Source organism: Pagrus pagrus (assembly GCF_965226575.1).
Source record: "Pagrus pagrus genome assembly, chromosome: 23".
Taxonomy (NCBI): domain Eukaryota; kingdom Metazoa; phylum Chordata; class Actinopteri; order Spariformes; family Sparidae; genus Pagrus; species Pagrus pagrus.
This window is the reverse complement of record NC_140205.1, coordinates 15,467,972-15,490,708: the sequence shown is the minus strand read 5'-3', so window position 1 is coordinate 15,490,708 and position 22,737 is coordinate 15,467,972. Positions and strand designations below refer to the sequence as shown.

The window sequence follows — 22,737 nt, the reverse complement described above, 5'->3', positions numbered from 1 at the left end:
CTACCAATTAATCAACATTTTCCCTCGTCCAGTTAAACATCTCAACATATACAGGTACTACCAGACAAACTGGCACAAAATTTGGTACAGACATTCATTGTTCCCAGGTGATAAATCCAAATAACTTTGGTGATCCTCTGACTTCTCATTTAGTGGCAGCATGAGGTTAACATTTTGGGTTCTATGTGAAATGCCACAACAGCTCCTGCATGGATTACTATGGAATTTGGGACACACATTCATGTTCCCCTGAGGTTAAATTGCGAGAACTTTGGTTATCCCCTGACTTTCCATCTACCACTATCATAACATTTTTTATTTGTCTAGTTCAACAATAATTTATTACCAAATACCTGCAAAACCATTTCAATCAGCTTTAGCTGTGCTTTTTGTTCATTGCTAATTGGCAAATGTTAGCATGCTAACATGCTAAACTCAGATAAACATTATGCCAGTTAAAGCCTCACCTATAAAAATGTTGTTGGATTTATACTTGAACTTAGTCTTAAAATCATTTCCTGAGTTTACATTTGATCCATGATAGATACTGAGCATAAAAAATGTGTAAACATGTTCTAAGAATCCTATTTGTAACGTAGCTGTGATCCATAAATCTCAGATCTCTTTACTATGCAATTTCCGCTTACATAATGTCAGCACAAATGAAGGCTTGGTCAGGGACCGCTGTGGACTAAAAAAGAAAGTAAACCATTTGAAATATGTAATCATGCCGATGGTAGACGTGATTAAGGCCAGACAACACGCAATCTGTGGACTCATTAGTGGGTTGACAAACAAAGCCAAACACACGTCTTGGCAGTGTGTTGCCTCTGCACATTGTTCATTAAGCTCATGCCAAGTTCACCAAAGGCTTAGATGCAAATACTGAAAACTGCCCAAACTCCATTACCCATACATAATCAGCAGGAAAATCACTTACGTCAAGTCTAGACTTTGCTTAGAGATAAGAACATTTCCGTGTGAATACAGAATGTTCTGCTTAAGTCATACTTAAGATCAAAATTGATCTTAATTCCATTTTTATTGCAACTTTGTGACTTAAAATCAAATTGTCCATATTTTTTTTCAGTCTAATTAAGCTTTTTTTTTTTTATTTCACTTCCTGTCTACCGGAATGCCAGTGGATGCACCTTGTAAATTGCAGCCATCACAGTTAAATATAGTTGAATTTTGGGAGCAGAGTCAGGGTGCTACATGCTATTTTCACATGTGCAGTTGTTAAGCAGACTGTAGCTGTGTTCTCCATTAAAATACAACAACCTTCCTCTGAGCAATGCCATGTTTGCATGTTTGGTGTGAAAGCTCAGAAACTCGCTGTCTCCTCATCACTGTCACGGCTAAAGGGCAGGAGGAACTCTGTTGACACTCTCAAACATTGATCACTTTAACCTGATTATGTCTGTCTGTGTGTGTGTGTGTGTGTGTGTGTGTGTGTGTGTGTGTGTGTGTGTGTGTGTGTGTGTGTGTGTGTGTGTGTGTGTGTGTGTTTGTGTGTGCGTGTTAGAGAGAGAGAGAGAAACGGTGAGTGCAAAATTATTGTTGAGTAATGAATAATCTTTCTGCTTTTGTCTTTTCAGGACCCAGATTAACTTCACTGTTGCCATTGACTTCACAGCTTCTAATGGTGAGCCTACCAGTAAACAAACACACGCACACGCACACACACACACACACACACACACACATACACACACACACACACACACACACTAACACTTTGAATGTGCACACAAAGACACACAAAGTGTGCTGAATGCCTTGGGAGCATTTATTCAAATATATGCAGATGGGGAATCAAGTGTTTCCTAATAGCCCTCTCCATCACACCTGGCAGCTAAAGCTGAGTGCTGTAACATGCTATGATCGCTGTGATTAAGGACCGTGTTATCCATCTACCCTTGAGCTGGGTCTTAGCAGGACAGGCAGCAGCGGTAATAACGCTGAATCCGGTGTGTTGATGTCTGTGGTTAAGGTGTACTTGATCTTGTCTGGCTCTCACTAAAATCTCAATTGAGAATGATGGCTAGTAGAGTTCTGCAGTTTATTATAAAGCAGCTTGAATAGCAATAAGGAAAGTCGTGTAGAGAGAGACAAAAAATGTTTCACATCAATAACCCATTAATGTAATTAGCACCAATTTAGTTCTATCACTGACAGAACCACTAGAGAATTATTTGTTGGTTGTTTATTGAATCACTGGCTTTTCAAATAGGGTTGGTGGTTCCCTCAAAACTCCATTCAGCCCACACAGTCTCTGACAACTCATGTTATTCACAAAACAGTTTTGTGAAGAGATAATTAATTACCTGCGTGGGTTTTTTTTATCTGTCAGTAAAAGATAACTACAGAAACGACATTCTTGATTTTTAAATTTCACAATTTTAGAAGTAATCACTTTAGGATTTTGTAGTTTGATTGAACATGTACAAATTATGTGTCAGTGAGATGATGTTTCATTTTTGGAAAGATTGGGATCTGTGGGAAACTACTTACATTTCCAAAACCTTTGTAGAAAGGGCAAACGTTTCTGTTTTGATCCACTTGAATAGCAGAGAAAACTGCAGATGTATGATGAGTCAAACACAGTCATGTCAAAATAGTACATTTCAAGACTTTTAGATTATTGTTACTGTAGTTATTTTAAATCACTGCATTTATAAAATGTAGTCAGGTTTGAGCAGTAAAAAAATCATTTTCAAAGAATGACTGAATCATCACCTTGATGCTGCGCCCACATCACCTCTTCCATTGTCCACACATAATATCGTTCCCACACCCTCTGACTGTGTGCGTTCCCTTTCTCACAAACAGGTAACCCAGCCCAGCCCACCTCACTCCACTACATGAGTCCGTACCAGCTGAATGCCTACGCCATGGCCTTGAAGGCAGTAGGAGAAATCATCCAGGACTACGACAGCGATAAGATGTTTCCCGCACTGGGGTTCGGAGCCAAGCTGCCACCTGACGGTCGGATCTCCCACGAGTTTGCCTTGGTATGAAATTGAAGGGGCTGGGACCAGGATGAAGGGCAGGGGAGGAAAACAAGGGAGTAAGACGTAGAGATGTTCCCTGTATGAGGTTTTTAAAGCTCCCATCTTCTTGGTGGTATATTTTCTTGTTCCCATGGAGAATTGACCAACTAAAAAATATGACATTATGTCCCTAAAGATACTTCTTATGCAACAAAAGAGGGGGCAGAACTTAAGAGCAATTTACACCAACGCTTGCCAATAACACAAGAACACGGAATCAGTTTCTCTACTAACAGGAACCTTAAGGGACCCCAGTAGACTGATGCTCTAAGTCATGTTGCATTTATATAAAAACGTTATGTCACTGTAAACTTTACCTCAGAGCAGCTGAATAAAATAAGTTGAAGAGAACATTATGAGAAAATAATAGAGTGTACGCAGTAGGTTGCAACAGCTCTGAAACCGATCCATGATAAACTTTCACGTTTTCAAGTAGGAGTCCCGTCTTTCACTCTTAACCTGACTCACATTGAAAAAAGAGAATTGAGAAAAAATTCAGTGGATTTTGAGAATCATTCCACCCCTAACACCCACTGATGAAGATGATTGAATTTGTTTGCAAGGCTGAGCATACACTGTGTATCCCCCTGCTGAGTTTCCTCAGCTTGGGGGGCAAACGACCCGACGTAACCCAAGTGACCCATGAATGCATGTTAATGGAAATCAAGGGCTTTTAGTTTAATTTGTATCACCTTCTTTTAGATTATTTTTCATCGCTGTTTTAAAACACTTGAATATGTAAATCATCCTTAAGCCTGTTTGTTCCACCTGTTTGTCCTCAATGCATCTGAAATTAATCATGCATGTTAATGAGTCTCTTCTCCTCTCTTCTCCTCAATCTAGAATGGGAACCCTCAGAACCCGTACTGTGCAGGTATTGACGGTGTGATGGAAGCCTATTACCAGAGTCTGAAGTCAGTTCAGCTCTACGGACCCACCAACTTCTCCCCCGTCATCAACCATGTGGCCAGGTAACACACATACATGTCATTTAATGTAAAATTGTCACATTTGACCAACTTTTCTTACTCTATCAGTTGGTGGTTTCTTAGGTTTGCTTTTCCACAGTCTTATTTTCGGTTTTTCAATTATCATCATACCACATGCACAATGTTTTACACTTACAACACTGCTTATATAAGGAACTTCAAATCATTTGATTATGCGTGAAAGAACACCAAGTACATTTCACTCCGCAATTGACACGTTCTCAGGTTTTCTTTAATTAGCTCTGAGCAGCGAGTGTTGCCAGGTAGCTAACAAGAGTTGGAGAGAGGAACTAAGGACTTAAACAGACAAAGTAACTGACAGCTGATTGCATGTTTGTTTTTGTCTCTGCGTAGATTAGAACTTAATTTATGCTGTAGGAAAGCCACGTGGACACGTGATCCAGACAAAGTTCTGAAATAAAAAAAAGAGACATTAAGGAACTATTCATGCAAGTGTGTAATTAAAGAGATGTACTCAAGTGAAGCCTCTCATCAGGTTACTTCACATATTTAGAAGGTAATTTACTGAATCTTAATTGGGTGGTTACACATGAAGAGGCAAAGGCTCTCTGAAGGGAAGCAGTAATACAGCGGCAGCGGTTTACTTTCATTTATCCTGTAATGTCCCAGTAACAGTCACTCCTTTTATTCCTCTTTCCTGACTTATGTGTTCATTCCATCAAACCACCTTAATAAACTTCCCCTTCTTGGCTTTGTCCACTCCTCTGTAACACGTTTTTTAATTGCACGAATGAATCACAAATTTCAAAGTACATCAAAATCTTGATATTCTCTTTTTCTGACGGCTTTCTTGCCAAGAGTTAGAGGAGAAAAGTGATACAATTATCACAGTCATATCTTTATGAGAATGCAGATGAAGCTGGAAGGCATTTAGCTTAATTTGCGAAAACGAACTGGGGAAAACAGCCCTCACCAAACTTCAAAAAGCTCACTAATTAACATGTTGTACTGTATCTTGTTTGTTTAATCTAAATACAAACAGAACTTGGCTAGTAGGCTTATTAAGCTACAGTCAGAAGAGGTTAGTTTTGCATGAAGACTGGAAACGGGGAAAAAGATGGCTGTTAAAAGCTAACAATGTAAGCATACTGTACCAGCAGTTAAAGCTCTAAAGCTCATCAATTAACACGTTATACCTTGTTTGCTTACCCCCCACAAAAAGTGATTTTTGAAGTGTTAGTGCACCTGAGGGGTTTTGTACGGATTCAATAAACAAGATATTTTAATAATTGAGCTGTTCATTAGTTTGGCTTCAGCGATGTGGGGATATGTTTTTTTTTATTACCTTTGCATTGAGTCAAGCTGTTTCCTCCTGTTTCCAGTCTTTATGCTAAGATAAGCTTACATTGTCCTGACAGTAGATTATTATTCAGCAGACAAACATGAATCTGGGAAGTCCTCCATGGAAACTGTTTGCAAAAGAGCAGCTACTTTCAAAAAATACCATCTGTCTGTCATCTTCTATCACGGGCTAACTTTAACCAATCAGATCAACAATAGGAGAGCACTACCATAGCCAAATGATCAAACTCTTACCAAAGCCAGTCGAGAGTAGAGCGAAAACATATTTTTCATCGAGAAAAGCCTTCATTGCTGTTCTTTGCTCTTCTTTCAATGAAGAATACTCTCCAGTTGTGATATAACTGATGCTAAAGCAGCATCTATGCTTACGCTAACCTATCTAGGTTTCAAACAGTTGCGTCTTTCGCTGGTTGTCACACCTAAACCACGCACATATCATGGTCGAAGGAACCTGATTGGTTCAACAGCTGTGTGTTCGGCCACAAACGCATAGCTTGAAGCCTGGCACGATGGATTTGTGACATCATATGATCATGTGATCCGCAAATCCAGCTGCTTCATAAGGTAATCAGGTGAAGTGGTGTTTTCTGTTCTGTTCTCTACATCTCTCTTCTTTTTGTTTGGCTTGTTTGACTTTCACCTACTGCATTCTCTATCACAGTTTATGTGGATCTGTAATATCTGCTACTGCTCTTCCTGGTCCAGGCAAATGACAGAGCATAAAAAAACCCACTTGAATATAAAGTAGCAAAATGTTTTAATCTACACAGCAAATAACTGAGCCAGACTACATCTCATCAATATAATTTTTCCTAAAGAATTTGATGAGTACTCTCTTCCTCCTGAAATAGTTAAAACATTTCAAAACTAAGTGTTTTAAGATACGTGTAGTGTCTTTCTGCAACTATACTGCCAACTTCAGTCCCTGCTAACAGTGTGTTACCAAGTACAGGCTGTTTTCATCACCCTCCTCCCTCATCTGTAATCCCACCTCCACCTCCTCTCAATATTTCAATAACAACTCCCTTTTTCTCCTCTCTGTCTTACTTCACTCCCACATGCAGCTTATTAACTATTTACTTAATTTCTCCTCCCCTGCTCTTCCTCTCTACTTCTATTTAGTTGTTGCACCACGTCTCCATCTTTCTCTACCTGCTGAGAAACACTTAAATACCAGCTATCTCTAGTGGGGAGGAGGCAGTCATACTCATAGATTTAACCTCCCGGTGCAGAAAGGTGAAGCCGAAGCGAATGAAATAATCTCCGTGTGTAAATATCAGTAGCAGTCGGTTCACGACTCACAGGGGAGTGAAAGGTCACACTCAACATGGCAGGATAAATTGAAAGCCTGTATTGAGCCGAGGACCTATAGAGTTGACACACAGATAGATGTGCTTGACAGATTGAGATCCTCCGGAGTGGGAGGTAAGTGACATTTATTCAGTGAGGAAAACCCTTTTCAGAACTATTTTGATGAACTCTAATTAATTTGGGAACAAGCTAAACACTTTAATTAAAATCACACAGAATAATGCTTGATCTGCTCATGTATTGAATCATCATAGTAAACAAAAGAGGATGGCAGCACAGAAATAACTACAAAGATGGTTTTGTGTGTTTTTGTGTGTAGGTATGCAGCTTCAGTGAAGGATGGCTCCCAGTACTTTGTGCTCCTCATCATCACAGATGGCGTCATCTCAGACATGGCCCAGGCCAAGGAGTCGATCGTCAATGTAAGGGTGACACCTGACAGTACACTGGGGTTCATGCGCCTGACACAACTGGTAAAAGAAAGTTCACTGACCAGGAGCGATCAGGAAATCAGCTTTAAGCAAGTGGCATGACCATTTCAACCCTTAAGACGTAGACTTAGACCTACAGCCTTGAATCCCAAGTTGAAGTGTCTCTCATCTCAAGCGAAGCCCAAAGGCAAAAATACAGTGAACGTGCAATTCAACCCAAACTAATAATGCTTCATTTAGAAGCAGATTTTATATTTTTTATATAAAAGATGAAAAATAACACAGATGCAAAGTCGGAATTGTGAACAAGAAAGGAGACGAATGAATGAAGAGAGACTTTCTGCCATAAAGACAGCTGCTGATTTAGGTAGAGGCTAATAGATGTGAAATTGTCTGTATGAATTGGTTGTTAGGGAAGGTATTTTACTCTTTATTTTCTTTATTTCAGTCATCAAAAAAGAACTTCCATACAGCAGTTATGCAGTAGCGTGCAGCATTTCATAACCCATAGTTGCTTGAACATAAAACCATGACAAAATATATTGAGATGAGCTGAACTGTCATGGCCTGACGTAATCTTTACTTTTTTTTTGCTCCTGAGAGCAAAAACGTGTCTTTAAATGAAAGCTGGAAAACAGCTGTTCAGCTGTGAGGTGGATGTTTTGACAATGGAGTCAGAAGTGCAGAGTGCAGAAAAGTGACATTGTGTTTCCCTCACAAAACTTAATTAAAATCGACCAGATCTTTGCAGTAAAAAAGGGTCGCTGATTGAAATACTTGGTACTGACAAACAGTTTACTCATCTCTAGATATCTGTCCTTCTTTGTAATGCCAACAGAAATACGACATGACTAGGGAGCCTTTACTCCTGTTATATTTTTTTTAGTGTTTGCTGTTGCCGGCCTCCCTTTTGACAGCCTGTAATTCAGCCTCCATCCTTCCTCTCCATCACTGTCAGGTCATGGCATGCTCCAGAGGGAAGCCGGGGTGTCTGATGTAGAATACAAACAAAGTGAACAGTGCAACCATATTTGTGAAGGCAGTGATCCATCTGAGGTCTTTGAAAGCAGAGATGGAAAGAAAAGGAGGCGACATGGTAGAAGGAGGTGGCGGGAGAAACATAAAGAAGACCTTTACCGAAGGGAGCAAAAATAAATGAGATATTTTGATAAGATCATCAATTGCTGTGTAGCCTGAGGTCAACCCATTACAATACAATGAAGACACACACTCTAATACACACGCTCTGTGACACTTACACACACAGCCACACACACAAACACATGTCATTTCTAAGCTGTCAGTGAGCTCAGGCCGTGTTGTTGATTCCCTCGTCTCTAATATTATTCACTGTGATGTCTCAGCCCACGCAGCGCTTCAGGAGGTTCTGCAGAAACACACACCAATGTTTACACTTACTGTACGTACTATACATGTTGGGAAGACATGAACGTGTCACTTATGCTTTGTTTACCGCTCATGACAACAGAGGCTTGATATGTTAACCTGTAGCTCATCTTCATCCTATTAAAATAGACACACAACTTTTTACAATTTCTCTTTCATATTTCTAAGTGGATCAAATATACATTTTTGCGCTCCTCTCCTGCAGGCCTCCTGCCTGCCAATGTCAATCATCATCGTGGGGGTCGGACCTGCAGAGTTTGATGGTAAGTCAACAAGAACTTGAGAACTTGTGAGTAATATCCATGTGGAAGAGGGCAAAGCATCGTCCAAATGACAAAACATATTGCTGGAAACAGTGTGATTAGGATAGAGGATAATATGAAATGATTACACGATATATATTGTCATAACGCACAACTCCAGTTTCTGCTCTATAGAATCAGAGAAACATGAGATCCATTTCAGAGATGCTGCTCGTTGACAACAGTGAGAAATAATGCTCATGTGTGTATTCTGTTTCATCTGTGTTCTCCTCAGCCATGGTTGAGTTAGACGGTGACGAAGTCAGAATCTCATCCAGAGGACGATATGCTGAGAGGGATATTGTTCAGGTACACGCCTTTCTTTCTCTCAAACCATTCTGCGCTGTTTTCACAGAAATGACAAATTAAACCACATCCAAGATTACAAATAGGCTCTGCCACTTGGCCATGTAGATCCTTTATCATCACTTTTGTTCAGATTTTTATCCGTAATGATGTAGTTGACTAGACACCGCCAGGGCAAAGACTAGCTGCTTGGCCCCCATTAACCCTGTGGTGTGGTCTCTCTGTGATGTAAATTAAAACTGCCCTGGTCTGATCCATGATCATTTAACTAAAGACATTCATTTCGGAATACGCAACTTAGAAGCACAAAACCGAGATAATAAATGTCCTCAAACTAAATGTATATGCGGTCTCATTACATGGCAGCTGATGCTTTATTGGTGCATACTCCTCATAAAATTGCCATTAAATCAGTATAGTTGACCTCGTCTGTGTTGTGCTCACATCACACGAGGCACCATAATGTAGTGCTTCATGCAAGAGTTTTGGGTTAAATTTGGCTATCAATAATAATTAATGATTATCAGGGATAATTATTAATTCTGATTACTAATAAGATCCAATTTACATTAGATCACCTTGGGGCACCACCCTTGAAGAAGGGAAAAGATAGCCAATTCACCAAATCAGTCTCAAAAAGGTACTAAACTGTTTGTGACTCTGATTAATAATTAATTTAATAACTACAACCAATATTACCATAACAGCTAGTAATGGTTGAAGGATTTTGGAGCTCTTGACAGAGTAGAGGTTGGCAACATTCACTCTTGTACAATATTAAATAGACAACATGTGGGTTAAAAAGTATTTTATTCAACACAAAGATGAAAACACACTAACTAACATGTACTATATACAGGTGTGTGTGTGTGTGTGTGTGTGTGTGTGTGTGTGTGTGTGTGTGTGTGAGTGTGTGTCTGGCAGAACAAAGAAACAATGGTGGTCACTGATATCACATGTGGGTGTGATATGCTCCAGGCTTAAGGAATGTGTGTGTGTGTGTATGTGTGTGTGTGACGTGATGTGTGACGTGATGCCAGGTTATAGAAGATGGTTAGTTGCATGCAAAGACCCTGAGTCTGTGTGAAGCATCATTCGACTAATGTCAAATTAGCCGTCTAGGAAAGCAAACTACCAATAACCTGACCTGAGATCACAATAACACTCAAACAGTGGACACACATAAATTGAACACATATGCATTACACCAACCAGAGTTTAAAGTCCTGTGCTTAGCCGTGCTATGCTATGCTATCTAAGCCCAGTTCAACGTTACCAGTCTTTGAAGAAAAGGTGCTGGTGGTTGCAGGAGAACGTTGGGATTCCAATGTTGAATGCTGTTCTTGCTGTGCAAGGTCTGATGAAAGTCGGCAGAGGAGGAAACGGTTCGCTCCTTTCCTTTGCAGGGATAGCAGCTCAGTGCTAACTTGCTTGATGTTCCTCAGATTGTGAAGTTAGCTGGCAAGCTTTGCGTCGCAGCTGCTGGTGCTAACTGATCAGGAATACTGGCAGGACCTCGTGTCGCTGCAGTGAGGAGAAGTTCTTTGGGCCTGCTGCAAATGAAGCTTGCAGCTCTCCGCAGCTGTTAGGCCCAGAAGAAGAGATCTTGAGGGCAGGCAGCCCCGTGGGGGGGGGATGGAGAGGAGCCCTTGAGGATAAGAGAAGCTTGTGGAGAAGAGAGCTTGTGGAGAAGAGAGAGAACAAAGGAAGGCGCTGGAGTTTTGACTCTCTGATCAGAGGGGGGTCTGTCACCCTGACCAATAGTAGCTCAAAGCTGAATTTTGCACCTAGGTGTGAAGAAAGGGGAATTCTGGGACATTGAGTTCAGTTCAGAGTCCATTTTGAAATCCACAATGAATGACTTCATCTGTGGGTCCCAACATCTGTGAACCTGATTTCTGACACATTTTAATCATTGCTCACACAACAACTCCTACGATCCCACACCATACTACTTCATGATGTTTTCAAACTACCTCCTTTGTTTTCATTGTTTCGATTGAGCGACCCCTCGTGGCAGTAATGAAATACTCTGCATTTAATGAACCAAAAATATCAGAACTAAATCAGTGAATTGTTAATGTTGGACATTCCCATCCGGAAGATGTTTTCTCCCTTAAAAACTTCACTGAGGATTTATTTGGCTGAAGGCGAGTGACTGAAAAAACAGCTGAGTCCAGTCCAGGTCGTTCAACTCTGTCCGTGCAGTCAGACACCCGGTCACCTCGACCCCGTGATGCACCACACGACAGATGGCAAGATGAACCGCACACATACACACAGACAGAAAATGGCATCCCCCCCAGCATCTGTGAGGAGTCTGCCAGATCTCTTCCTCTGTGTCTTTCTTATTAAAGTGGATGAAGCGACACCTTCAGCTGTAACCCCGGCTTAATGTACGAGTTAAAAAGCCTGCAGGGCAGCTTGGGGTCTGCAGTCAGTCGCACAGAAGGGCCCTGGGTAGTGCATTACGGACAGAAGTGAAAAATGATGAGACTCTTTGCACCAAGTTAACAGCTCTAAAACAAATCTTCCCATGTAGAGTTTGGGATATAAAGTGGAGAAAAAAAACTAAATCTTAACTATGATTAGTCGTCCCTTCATCCTGTCAATCATCCATTCCGTGTATTCATCCATTTGTTTGTGTCTATTGTTTTTTTACAATCATTACTTGTTATCCTAATGTCAAGACAAAGAAAAGTAATGCAAACATTAAGCATGAGCCGTTTGTTTTTCTCTCCTACGTGACCTTTTTACTGCCGCTGTCACATCTTGCTCCCTCACACCCTCCCTCAGCCCACGTGATGCGAGGGAGGCTAACTCATTAGTTGGTTTTTTAACAAGCTGAAGTGCACACACACACACACACTCACACACATAGGAAAGACCCAGAGATGGTGTAAAACTAAGTTCCACTAGCAGAACGTTACATTACTTCTGCCTACGGGCTCTCATTATCAGCCAGCTAATAACCCAGAGGGACACGGCGAGGTTTATGTTTTGCAGCGAGGGTTTCCAGCACAAATTGGCCTCTCATATGATCTGGTGATTGTAGGTGACAACAGCTCATTAACTAAACGAGATAACCTCACATCTGTCCACATCTCGTGGAGCAGTACTGAGCAGTCTTGAAATGTAAATGATGAGTCACAGCGGTCAACAACAACAACAACACCCGTTTGAATCTCCACATTTTGAGCCTAACACTGGATCCCAGTAATCCCAGACATTTGTTAAAGCTAACTAGGTCTTGGCATGTGTCTGCTGGCCCTGAGCCCGGCTCCTCTCTCTCCGTCTTAAAGCTTGAAGCAGCCCTTAAAGGCACCAGTGAGCTTTAATGCCCAATATTTCCAGTAAGAGCGTGACATCACTATTTGCACCCTCTTTATATCCACATTTGCTGCTTATCTCAGTGACCTCAGGGATCACATTTTTCTCCAAGCGCTTTTAAGGAGAAAAGTTTTGACATTCACCAGCTCGTGTTCACCAGACAACCAGACAGTCTCATTTCATCTGAGAAAATGGGGCGAATCTGCAGCGTCTTAATTAGGGTAGACTCTCTTCTGTGGCAGCTCCAATTTGTGGTCCAGGCTGGAGAGATGACTGTATTTTACGAGCGCCTTCCGCTTAAAATAGCGAACAAAGCAACTTGAATCAAGGAGGATGAATTACGTTACATAATTCAAATTTCCTTTTCATCAATCCCCCCGCTTGTTTTGCTCACAGACATTTCACCCTCATTCCTTTGCTCTTAATCTTGTTTCTCACCTTTGTTCTTCATATTTACACTCCACCTGCTCCCCTTTCTGAAATATTCATCTTTCATCTTTCTGCTTGTTTCCTAAACCTACTGTCCCTCCACTCATCATTTCCCATCAATATTTTCACCTCTTACTCCTCTCAACTGACCATTCGCTCGGTCAGTTGTTCCTATTCTTGCACAGTTTACAGTTTACAGCGGCAAATTTTCCACTCAAAATCAGTACCTATTTTTGAAACATTGGGTCCTCGATGTCAGACAGAGGTAAACAAAAGCAGACTTCTCATTCCGACTTTCAATTTTGCAGCTAAAAAAATGACTGTCTCAAGCAGATTTTATCAGCTGTAGTTAGCGAGCTAATTAAGATAATGTTTCCTACACGAGTTGATTGACAAGGCTGAAATCGTCTTCGGCTGACTTAATTTAAAAATGATAACAGTGTAAAGGGGAACTATAATACACACTTAATGACATAAAATACATTGGGCTAAAAGCTATAATCCCAGGCAAAAAAACATCAAGTTAGTTTGCCAGACATGCTAATGTTTGCAGCTAACATTAGAGTAGATAAACACACTGTTAAACCCATTTCTTACACTTTTGCTCTTGTGATAAAAGACCACTCCTGTCTTCAACATGTGGAATAATCCAAAGCTGAACATGCCTGCAGTGTAGTTATGGATGCTTATCTATGATTGTACACGTGCTTCTTTGCTCTTCTTCTTTTCAAAATCTCACTTTGACAGATTTTCTTCCCTCTCAGTTCGTCCCATTCAGGGACTACATCGACCGGACGGGGAACCACATCCTGAGCATGGCCCGGCTCGCCAAAGATGTCCTGGCTGAGATCCCCGACCAGTTCCTCTCCTACATGAGGACCCGCGGGATCAAGCCGTCGCCAGCGCCGCCTCCCTACACGCCTCCGGGGCAACCCCTCCAAACCCAGATATGAGGAGCCGGGAGGATAAAGGTTTTGGAGTCAGGGGTTAGCTGAACTTTACGCCCAAAATACTTCCATTTCCCTAAAGCCGCTCTCCAGGCCTCGTCGTCGTGGATCACGGTGGTCGTTCTCGTGTTCAGGAAGCTGCATGTCGGGCCAGGAGAGTGTCGCTTTTGAGGACAGGAAAAGCCAATGAGAGTCTGTTTACTTCCACTGTCGAGCATTCCTTTTACTGTCTGGAATTCTTTGTTTTTTTTTTTCGCCTGGGAAACCTCGACAGGCTTTTGGAGAGAGTTTGGGAAAAAGGCTGTGAAGAATAGAAGCACTGACGAGAGGAAGGGAAGAAGAAATGAAGGACAGCTCTTAGGAAACATGTGAAGAGAATGTCTCCAGACAAAACAAAGGAATCACTTGATCTTAAATGAACCTTTTCTGTAAATAACTGGACTTCTGTAACTTCTTCTTTCTCTCGCTCTCTCTCTCTCTCTCTCTTTCTCTCTCTTTCCAACTCACTCACTGTTTACAGTAAACGCTATCAAGGATTTTTAATGTTGATACTTTTATATACACAGTTTCAATATGAGGCTTGTAATCTCTCTCTCTCTCTCTCTCTCTCTCTCTCTCTCTCTGTCTCTCTCCCTATCTCTCTCTCTCTCTCCTGGCATGTGTGTCAGGTAGCAGCAGTGCAGGTCCTGGTAGCCCTTCTGTACCGTACCGTACCGTGCTGTACTGTACCGTACTGTATTCTGGTGTTTGTATTAACCTTTTTTGCATGAGTGTAGCCTCAGTCAAGTGCATGCATATAGTGGCCCTGCACTACCTCTTCTACCCATCTGTCTGTCTGTCTGTCTGTCTGTCTGTGGGGGGTGAGTGTCTGTCTGCCTGTATCTCCATTTGTCTCTTCACCTTTTCTGCCCGTCTGTCTGCACTGCTCTCAGGCCTGAGATCTGTCTCCCTTCTTTCCGTCTATCTCTTTCTTACCTTTCTTTTGCTCCTCTCTCTCTTCTACTAGCTGTGTTTCCATCCATTTTATGGCAAGTTATAAAGACGAGCTGAACAGAAAATGCATCATTTTTATGCTCATCAGATGAGGGATGGCTTTTATTTCAGAACATAATCGGCTTTATAAATGATTCATATTCACTGCATAACAGTTTAAGTTCATTTTTTAAAATGTAAAATATCTGTTCCATCCTTTTCTCATACACTTTTCATCTAGAACCATCATTGGATCAATAATTTTATCTGCCCAGTCCTTTGATTTATTACCAAAGCTAATGACATTCCCTTTAGCCTCTGCTGTACTTTATGCTGAGTGCTAATTAGTAAATATGAGCATTTTAACTCAATAAACTAAGATGGTGAACATGGTAAATATACCTGCTAAACATCATGACTGGTATTGTCAGCATGTTAGCATGTTGCTGTTAGCATTTAGCTTATCACAACCTCATCCAGCTGCTAGCATGGCTGTGAATTTTGTGTTTAGTCTCAAAGGAACTGTGAAGTCAGTGCTAATTAGTGAATGTTAGCATGCTAACACCATAAACCAAGCTGGTGAACATGGTAGCTAAATGCTAACGTCAGCATGCTAACAAGCTCACACTAACAATGTTAACATGCTGATGTTTAGCGGGTATAATGTCTAAGTACAGCTTCGTACAAATGTTAGCATGGCTGTGAACTCTTAGTCTTGTGTTTTGTCCCAAAGTAGCTGTGAAATTGGTGCTAATTAGCAAATGTTAGCATGCTAAAACACACTAAACCACGATTGTGAACATGTAAACATTATACCTGCTAAACATCAGCATGTTCACATTTTGTTGTACATATTGTGAGCACGTTAGCCAGCTGACGTCAACATTTAGCTCAGTATAGCCTCATAGAGCTGCTAGCATGGTTGTAGATTGTAGGCTGTAGCCAACACTAGTAAACATTTAAGAACAAGTATTGTACTTTTCTTACATTTTAAATTCCAGTTTGTTTGCTTGAGCGAAGTAGATGAAGATTCAAATTCTGCAATTTCTGTTTTCCAGCGTTTTATATTTTTTGCGCAGTATTTCTTTGACTTGCGAATGGAAGCATAGCTACTCTGTCTCTCTCTGTCTCTGTTCTCCTCCAAACTGCCTTGGCAATAGGATGCCCACATGCCCAGGGGTTTCGTCTCATCGTGTCGTCTTAACACCACATCCCTGCCCCACGTGTAAAACGACAGCAGCTGCTCTCAAACAAAACTGTTTGAGCATAAAGAGCCCAGTGGTCAAAAATGCAGAGAAAAACACACTTTCCCTATGTTGGCTTTCTGTTCAGTTTTATTTCTCTTATTTTGGTGTGTATTTTTATTGCACCTTTAGCTTTGATATAGCTTTTTATATGTTTGTTTTTATGATATGTATTTACATGTGCCAATCATGTGGAAAAAGGATGATCGGTGTGATTCTTGTCTTATTACTTTCCAGTTTAACATCGAGCGATCGTTTCTATAAATGAAGTCTAATGAAGAATGAGAGTTTTTGTCACGAATGTGGGAGGTTTGATCAGTGTTGTATCGAGAGTGTGTTTCAATGATGAGTGAAAATATGTGGCGAGTTTGTGTGTTGTATGAAACAACTACATCTTTTAAAACAACTTTAGTTGCAGTTTTTAAAAAGTCTTACCTACAATGGGGACGCACAAACCTTTCAACAATTATTGGATAGTTAGTTCAGCACCCAAAGTGTTAAAGGATATGTAAGCATGGCACTGATATTAAAGCTTACATTACATTTGTTTATCAACACTCTGAAGTCTTAAAGAAGTTGACATGAAGCGTACAATACTTTTGACAAGCATTTAGGTAAAACTTAATAATAACCGTCATCAATAAACGGTTCATTTATAGTTAATTCAACTTAAGTTAATAGTTATTTAACTGTTAACAAACAATGAAATGCTTTATAAAACATTTATTAAGCAATTGTAAAAGTTTATAAACATCAGTGGCAACTTTACAAGAAACAGTGGCTTAATAAATGGTTTACAAAGTGAACAGTGAAATAACTATTAACTAAAGTTTAATTAACTGTAAACTTACAATTTATTAATGAGGGTTATTACAAGGTGTTGCCAACATTTGTCTGAAGTGGACGTGATGTCTTCAGATGTTACAGTGCATTTTTATACATCTAATTAAGTTGAACCAGACAGTGTCAGTTAGTTAATACACAGCCCACATTGTAACGGTGAGTTATCAACTGTTTAACACACAATTTAACAACAATGTAAGTGTTAATTTTGAAAATGCAAATATTACATAATCATATATTACAGCCTTTTAACTTATGTCAAATATGTATTCAAGAAGTACTCAAGTTCATTTTCCACATTTAAACTTAACAGATATATTTAATATTTTATTTTGAAAAGCTCATGACCGCCACATCATCCACTAACACTGATGTTTTATAGAACGGAGACTTTTTAATTAACTCTTTGTTTTATCAACCCATTTACACACATACTACGCTCAGTGTGCAAAACATTAGCGCTGATTGCTGCTACGTGCTGCACTAATGTCTCCACATGCTGCATCATTTTGGCCATTTTCAGTCAATGCCATGTCCCTTATCAGTCAGCTGATTACAGAGGCGGAGTATTCAGCATTGTTGTGACAGTGCCAGACGCTTGTGTCATTATCTTGTTTCGCTACTCTGCTTACAGGCTTTCACCACATTACATTATCAGCAAATGGCCAGTAGTAGCATGGTGTGACTGTGTGAGTGGCGAGGTGTAATTTGCTTCTTTTTTCAACGTGTGGAAGTGTTTTTATTCTCATTATTTTAATTGTTTCATTGCCTTTTATTTTCTTTTTCGATGCACAAATGCACGTATAAGAAATGTACGGCTAAAGGTCACACAGTATGTGGTTTGTGTGTCTTCTCTTAATTAACACACAGAAAAGGACACCACACACTGAACATGCTGTGTGACTGTTGTTATTGAACACTATACAGTAGAGTGACTGATGATTATTTGTAACTGACATTTTATATATTTGTAGTTTAGTTGCTCAACATTCCCAGAGTTTATCTTTTCCGTTCTCACAGTCCTGTCCTGTACTGCGGCTGAAGCACAGTGCTGATATAGTTGAACTAACTGTTTGCTGAGCCAGTGCAGTCACACTCCTGCAGCCACCCGCTGCGTTCAAAGCGTAGCTGGACTCATCATTAGGACTGCAGGTCAAACTATGGAGCTCATTACTGCCTCAGCAGATATATTACGAAACGCACATCCTCCAAACTGTTAGCGATCCCACACTGCGGGGGTCAGGGCTGGTTTTTTATAGCTTTTGTTGATTAAAAAGGCGGAGTGGGGATGTTTCTGCGAGGTGGGGCATCCTGCTCGGAGTGGGAAGTGTTTGATGTTCATATTTGGTGACAGTTTCGGGGAATCCCTGCAAATTTCTGTATTTTTAGATAAAACCAAGTCTGGTACAACTGGACGGCTAAGGGATAAAGTTAAAGGAAAAATATGGCTTATTACAACTTGAGTTTCATCTTTTTTTGCTCCGATAGTATTGTACTCATTAAAGTTATCACTAAATTACTGCTAAAATTGAGTTTAACAGTAGTACAAGTAGAGAAGAATCAGATTGACTACCAATCAATCAATCTTTACCAGATTAATAACCAGGTAATAGCTTGGTATCAACAGTGGGTATATCTGGGTAATATCAGACTAATATTTTGAATTTTCCTGTCCTGATTCATTATTCATGAAACGACCAGGACTTGTTGCTGAGTAACAAGTCACAGCAGTAAACATGTTGTGTGTCCAGTGTTACCTTGAAACAAGGGAAGAGGAATTTCAGTGTTATAATGTAATTACCAATTTTCCATCTTCCAAGAAACTGCATGTGATTTTTGAAGGTATTACTCTGATAGTTTTATTGTGATAACATCAACCTGTATTACCTCATTATTATCAGGATATCACTCCATCTGTGCCATAATATTATCATTTTTTATTAGCAGGTTAGCATATTGTTGCCAAAATATATTGCTCTACTATTACTAAATAGTTTCCCCAATGTGTTTCCCTGTTACATAAATTAGAGTATAATATTGCACAGATATACCTTTTGTTAATACCAAGCTATTACCTAGTTATTACTTCAGTAGTTATGTGTTATTACCGGTTTTGTTTTTTTGGCCTATCTTTGCTTCCATACCTTCACACAAACATAGACACATTATCGCCACAGTCATTTGTGCCAGTTATCTTCTGTTAGTCTGCTTTGGGTGGATGGATTTTATTATTATTATTGTTATTATTTAATTTTACATACATTTTCCATCATAACGCAACAGCACGCTAACCTCGCCAAGCCCCATAAAAGTGTGAGTTGAGTGAGTGTTTGTGTGTGTGTACATGCACGTGTTTGATATAAATATATTTTGGGTGTGTGTGCGCAAGTGAGTGTGTGTGTGTGTGTGTGTGTGTGTGTGTGTGCCCGTGTGGCACCTTTATATGAGTGGTTTAATAGACCATGTGAGGTGTTAAGACACATAAGATCTTTGTTTACTAAAGCTATCCAAATAATATATTGTATGCTCGTCATATCTTCTTAACAACGTGCACTATGTTTGCATGTACAGTTTTACAAAGGATGCACCAGTTCCTTTTGTTGAAAACTGAGTGTTTTGAAATATAAAAATCTATATGAAAATCTTAACTGTACAAAATGGCCTTAAATCTTTCACTGATATTCTTGGAATTGTGCGATGCCTTCTTCAGAAAAATGAATTGTTTAAAGGAATTGATCGTTTCTCTATATTTTGTGTCAGTGTTTCTATTGCTTTCTAGTGGATTTCCTTTGCACAAGTTCAATTATGGAAAAAAAAAAATTATCTTGTACTTTTTTGAAACAGTAATTAATCAGAGAAAGCATGGCTGAAGTACTGATTGTCTGATAATACATATAATAGATGACTATTTCTGTATCGAACTATGGATTTTTAAATAAATATTCATATTAAACACAAGTTGTTGGAGCTGTTTTATTTCTTTGTTTTTGTCTTTTCTCTCCTCTCAACATTCATAGCTTATTAGGAGTAATATGTGGAATACACTACGTAACATTTTTTCCATTTCAAAGGTGTCGCTGGAGCATCCGTCTGTCCTCTGACTCAGTCTGAGTTTCAGGGTAACTCTGAGTCTGTGGCAGCTATCTCCTGCATTAATTGGCACACGTTTGAAGAGGTATTTAGTGCGACTGTCGCTGCCCTGTCACACGGAAATACCCAAATTTCTACTTTTTATCTGCCGGGGGGGTTGATAGGCTTCTTCATCAACACTCAATATCTCAGCGAGTACTTTGACAGGTGCTGCTGAGATTTTCTAGTCACGATCCGGCTTGTTTTCGTCAGCGTTTCAGTCTCACTGCTGCCACTCAGGCTGACAGCAGGGGTACAAAGTTTTGCTGCAGTACTGAATGAATTCCCACTGCTACTATGAGAGGTTAATAAAGGTCAGTAAAACTTGAAAAAGTTTGATATTTAGGGAATTCATTCAGGCACACTTTCTTGCTGGGGGTTAAAGGGGCAATATGCAATATATGACTTTTAGATTAAAATATTCAAAAATGAAAAAAAAATGATCAACAGAATGTGAATAAGTAGCAGTTCTGGCATTATGATGCACTGTATATGTATTGTGTTGCAGAGATATCTACTGAAGTTAGCATGCTAACCAGCTAGCCCTGGTCTCCAATACTAACGCTCCCCTGGTCCCCAAACTCCCAGTCAGAACCACTGCATGGCTAACTAAGCTAATTAGCTAACAGTTAGTGTTTATTCTGTTCATATGCTGCCCCCCTATTTGCTTTGAGTTTGAATTTTTTACATATTGCTCCTTTAAATAAGAGAATGAATAGAAGTTGGAACTGGGTATTTAGCTCAACTGTGCTCAGCATTAGAACCAGCGGGGAAACAGTTAGCTTGGCTCCTGCTTAAGTTAAAAAGTACACCTACCAGCAGCTCTAAAGCTAATTTACAAAAGCTTTTTTTAAATGATTTTAAAAGTGGTAAGATGCTTAAAAGCCCTGGCCCTCTTAGACGCCCCTATGGTAGATAAAACATGATAAAGTGCCCTCTAGGGTGCCTTCCAGTGGTCAAAAAACAAAAAACAAAAAATAACATGGTGAAGTGCCCTCTCTTCACTATAAATATATCATAACTTTCCTGCATGCTACTAAATACTGGATTTTTTTCCCCTCAGTGAACCTCCAAAAAGTACTTTTGGTTATTCAGAACACAAACCTTTGGTTGAACTGGTCACAACGGTAGACAGTAGTTTTTATTTTAGGCCAGAAACAATGGTCTCTGGGATTTGTTGGCAGGTGGTTTGAAGGAATCAAAGTTGTACTTGTTGCTGCTTTGATGCCGATTGCATTAAATCACTTCTTAAAGTTAAATGTTTAAAACTTTAACTGTCAGCTGCCTGTCACACGAACTGCAACTTTATTGTTTTGTTCCTGTTCACTGCCGTCGAGGTCAGCAACACAGAGCCAACTCGCACTCACACTCCTCTGACTGTCTATATAAAGACAACAATTACTTTCACTCTCTAATTAGCATTATATGTGTACATGTAAGCTGCTGTTTACATGGTAACTTCATTAGTCTAATTAGCAATTAGTGTTTTTCCCTTAAACTCCCCCTCACTGTGTTTCTGGCTTGAAAACAGACGTCTCAAACCGGTGACGAGCTGTCTCCATCACGTTTGGTAAACAGCACAGGGGAACAGAAAGTCAACAACATATGGATTTGTTTCCAATAATCTCGACGAGGAGCAACACGGAGGGCGTCAACAGACAAATATCAAAGTAACGCTCCAACAAATGATCATGTTTTAAACTTTTTAAACTACTTATTTAAGCCAAAGACCAAAACCATCAAATCAAGTGGAAAACGAGTGGAATTTTCCCGATCGTGAGCTTGAACATGAACATATCACTGACATTTCAGAACGGATGGCTTGTCTTAAAACGGAGTAAGACATCCACATTAAACATGTTGATAATAAAGATGGCTGACGCTGACATGGACAGATGTAATTGAGCATGCACACAGTGTCGGCCCGTCCACAGAGGCCCCCGATCAATCACTATCAACCCTCTCGTGTTTATTAGATAAATGTCAGCTGCCGCCACATCCATTTTTCCCTTCATAAATTTAGAGAGCGGACGAAATTGGCTGATGAATTTGTCTTATTACGCATCAACATTTGCACGTGTGCGCTGTCATGTTCGGCCTGCCAAGAATCAGGTCGGAAATTGTGGATCGGCGAACAGAAGCGAGGTGAAATTAGAGCTTAAATGAAGTTTGTTCATTTAGGTATAAAATAGGACAGCAGTGAAGGAAGGATCCCATATCAGCAAAGATCAAATCACTGCTATTTATTTATTCTCGTGTCAGCAGAGAGGACTGTGTCTGTCTGTTCTGTCTCAGGAAATAAAAATGTCTTCTTTAGATGGCACTCTGCAAACGCAGTCTCATCAACCTAACCTTCCAGGTTAGTTTGGTCATTTTGTCTGAGCCACATAGAAGTTTTAAAATGTAATGTTCAACCTTCACATCTCAGAAGATGTTTGGATCTATTTGGATCTGTCTCTAGGCTTTGTGAGACACAGTGGTGTTGCTTTGTCCTGAATATTTCATCCAGGATGCGACCGTGGAGTCGGGTCGCCACGGAAAATTTACCTCACCTTGTCCGATCGCACGATTCCGATATCTGAACCATTCATGCGTGAATTATCATGCCAATAACTTCTTTTTTCAGTATTTTATTTTGAAAGGTTATGTAGATGTCTACTACATGAAGATAGAAAGTGATCCAGAAATAACAGTAAAATCCTTTTATTCTCAGGAAACCAG

The 22,737-nt window shown here is 40.0% G+C and overlaps 1 protein-coding gene across 1 annotated transcript in view; it reads left to right on the top strand.

Moving 5' to 3' along the window:
* The window catches only part of LOC311252764 (copine-8), a 93,154-nt gene extending 73,309 nt beyond the window's left edge, over window positions 1-19,845 (top strand). Inside the window, exons 14-20 of the mRNA XM_084346285.1 lie at window positions 1,599-1,645; window positions 2,833-3,014; window positions 3,897-4,024; window positions 6,996-7,098; window positions 8,720-8,777; window positions 9,052-9,125; window positions 13,646-19,845. Coding sequence (XP_084202411.1) covers window positions 1,599-1,645; window positions 2,833-3,014; window positions 3,897-4,024; window positions 6,996-7,098; window positions 8,720-8,777; window positions 9,052-9,125; window positions 13,646-13,834 — 781 coding nt within the window. The 3' untranslated portion in view covers window positions 13,835-19,845. The remainder of the gene's footprint in view (window positions 1-1,598; window positions 1,646-2,832; window positions 3,015-3,896; window positions 4,025-6,995; window positions 7,099-8,719; window positions 8,778-9,051; window positions 9,126-13,645) is intronic.
* The last annotated feature ends 2,892 nt before the right edge of the window (window positions 19,846-22,737 follow it).